Below are 3,361 nucleotides of genomic sequence, written 5' to 3'. Positions count from 1 at the left end.
CATGTCATGAAATTGCTGCAGTTCTGATAACAGCAAATTTTCACACCCTTCCTGATAGAGAACACAATCCTCGTAGGGAGATTATATGCAGAAAATTATCAGTTTTCTCTTTGCTAACTGCCCCAAAGCACCTGTATTTTCATATGATTAATGGCTACATTTTCTGTAAGGAAAAATGTCTTCAGGAAATGTTTTTGTTGTTGTTGTTGTTGCTGATTATTTATTTATTGTGTGTGTGTGTGTGTGTGTGTGTGTGTGTGCGTGTGTGTGTGTGTGTGTGAGTGTATGTTGTTTAATTAGGCCAGCATTCTTTTTTTGTTGTTTTTTTGAGACAGGGTTTCTCTGTGTGGCTTTGCTCCTTTCCTGGATCTCGCTCTGTAGACCAGGCTGGCCTTGAACTCACAGAGATCCGCCTGGCTCTGTCTCCCGAGTGCTGGGATTAAAGGCGTGCGCCACCACCGCCCAGGGTAGGCCAGCATTCTTAAGGCATAATTGATGACTAAAAACCAAATTTCAACTGATCATATAGTTCAATAGTTTTGATAAATAAATTTACAATTACATATTGCTAAGACACTGAATGTGTGTATCACTCCTCTTTACAATCAATCTTCGTCTATCCTCTTGTACACTATATACATGAAGACGTTAATATATGGAGGTAGGTTGTTTGCTTTTAAAAAAATACCTCAGGGCAATGAGAAGTAAACCCAAGACAATGGCACCTTTTTCCTCATCAGAGAATCTAACAGAAGTTCAGGACTAAAGCAGGCAGGAAGGTGTGGCTAAAAGAGTGGAATGTTAGGCAGTAATGAGATGCAGACACTAAAGTACAGAGGAGACAGTTTAGATGTGGAATGTGATGGGGTAATTTATTTGTGTCTAGCTATGCTTCTAGAAGGAGAATATCAATGCTGTAGATGGAAGAGATGGAAAGAAATGATTTGTTATGTTCTATAGGGACTGGTGATGGAGACAGAAAACAGGACAGTTGTCACAGAGTTCATCCTCATAGGACTGACCCAGTCATATGACATTCAGCTCTTGGTCTTTGCTCTGAGCTTAATTTTCTACATCATCATCTTACCTGGAAATATCCTCATCATCCTCACCGTCATATCAGACCCTGGACTCAATGCCCCACTTTATTTATTTCTGGGGAACTTGGCCTTCCTGGATGCCTCCTACTCTTTCATTGTGACTCCCAGGATGTTGGTAGACATCTTTTCTGAGAAGAAGATAATCTCCTATAGAGCCTGCATCACTCAGCTATTTTTCTTGCATTTCCTTGGAGGAGGGGAATTTTTACTTCTGGTTGTGATGGCCTTTGACCGCTACATTGCCATCTGTAGGCCTTTACACTATTCCACTGTCATGAGCCCTAGAGCCTGCTGTGGGATGTTGTTGGCTCCTTGGCTTGGAGGCTTTGTTCACTCCCTCATTCAGGTTGTCCTCATCCTTCGCTTGCCCTTCTGTGGGCCAAACCACCTGGATAACTTCTTCTGTGATGTCCCACAGGTCATCAAGCTAGCCTGTACAGATACCTTTGTAGTTGAGCTCCTAATGATCTTCAACAGTGGCCTGCTTACCCTTGTGTGCTTCCTTGGGCTTCTAACTTCATATGCAGTTATTTTATGCCATGTTCACAGGTCAGCTTCTGAAGGAAAGAACAAAGCTATATCTACATGTACCACTCATGTTATAATCATATTTCTTATGTTTGGACCTGCAATTTTCATCTATACACGTCCATTCACAGCCTTGTCTGCTGACAAAGTGGTTTCTTTCTTCCACACGGTAATATTCCCTTTGATGAATCCTGTGATTTATACCCTTCGAAACCAGGAAGTAAAAACTTCCATGAAAAAGTTACTTATTCAAAAAATAGTTTGTTAATTGGTTTTTAAATGAGAAACCAGGCAGGGGTAATTTGGCTTGCATTTATTTAGTTACAAAATAAATAGCGTTCTTCTTGATTAGATCTCATTTGTCAGGCACTGTTACAGGCAATTTGATTGATTTTTTCCTTTGTCCTAGTGCTTTATTTTGTTTTTTAAAATTGATTTACACATAGAAAATAAAATCCATATGCTTGAAAAGACGCAACAGAAATAATAGATTTGTTTAAGTACAATGGATGAGTGTGATAGATATAGGGATTAAATTTTAATTGATGTAAGAGTAAAAACACTAAAGGATTTTATGGTAAAAACAATAATTTCAGTATCTCCATAACCATAGTAATGAAGTCTTAGTATTTTAAACAAAAGAACAACTAACTCACAGATCTGTCCATTGTGTAATGTGCCATCACCATAAGATTCTATGAATAAATGAATTCATTTTCATACATGGGATAATAGGTTGCAAAATATCAAGAGCCAAAGGCAGAAGGCTTTCTGCTACCTCTCTCACTGTTGGCATTCTCAACATCACCCGGGACGAATTAGAAGCAACTGCTGGACACTTTTTTTCTTCTCTCTTTTCCTGGAGTTAAGACACAGCTTCCTTTGGTCCTTTGGGATGTCATTCTCTATTTCACTGTTCACACTATAGCCTAATACCTTTCTCATCATCTAGATCATTGGAGAAACATCTAATTTTCAGCATCTTATCGTATTACAAGATGAATCTCCCAAAGGTCATTTTTCAACATTTCATCCCCTCACAGTCAAACTAACTGATGTTTCTTCTTGCTTCTGTATAAAAGTGAGACTTGCTAATGTAGTACTTACCTGACCTTCTCCACATCACCCACTTTTCAGTTTTATCATCATCTGTGCTCTCCATGCACAGGTAGTTTCTCCAGTTAACAGGCTACCGTGGCTCTCCAAGAAGAAATGCACTTGCTTCCTGGCATTCCTTTGCTCCTGCTTCTGATTCGCTTTGTCCACACCACCTTCTTAGCTTTCCTTTCCCATTTTTCTTTTACTTTTCCCAACACAATTATAATGCCATTTGTAACCGATACTCATTGCTCTCACTTTTCCAAAGCACTTATAAAATGAGATATTGCCATTTCAAACATTCATTTCTCAGACTATTGTGAAACATAGGAATGTAAAGGAAATTCTCATGATGTGGCAGTTTTAACAATTACACAGACACATGATGACCATACTGCGAGCCAAGAGGAAGTCATTGGAGTTCATCTTTCTTTAACTTACAGGCCCAAATTAGACTGTATCCCCATACAGTCAGTTCTCCATAATGTTCTGATGGCCACTGATTATTTTTCGTAGTCATTATATTGATTTAAAGAATTATTTCATGTACATGACTGCTTTGCTTTTCATGTATGTTTGTTTACTAAATCTGTGCCTGTTGTCCACAGAATTCAGAAGAGGGTGTCATGTCACAT

The 3,361-nt window shown here is 38.8% G+C and overlaps 1 protein-coding gene across 1 annotated transcript; it reads left to right on the top strand.

Moving 5' to 3' along the window:
* The first annotated feature begins 955 nt into the window (after window positions 1-955).
* On the top strand, window positions 956-1,932 carry LOC118590828 (olfactory receptor 4N4-like). The gene has a single exon (XM_036198575.1). The coding sequence runs from the start codon at window positions 970-972 to the stop codon at window positions 1,894-1,896; it is 927 nt and encodes a 308-aa protein (XP_036054468.1). The 5' UTR covers window positions 956-969; the 3' UTR covers window positions 1,897-1,932.
* Window positions 1,933-3,361: the final 1,429 nt, after the last annotated feature.

This window comes from Onychomys torridus, chromosome 9 (assembly GCF_903995425.1).
Source record: "Onychomys torridus chromosome 9, mOncTor1.1, whole genome shotgun sequence".
NCBI lineage: Eukaryota > Metazoa > Chordata > Mammalia > Rodentia > Cricetidae > Onychomys > Onychomys torridus.
The sequence above is the reverse complement of the archived record's forward strand: the minus strand, read 5'-3'. Positions and strand labels throughout refer to the sequence as shown.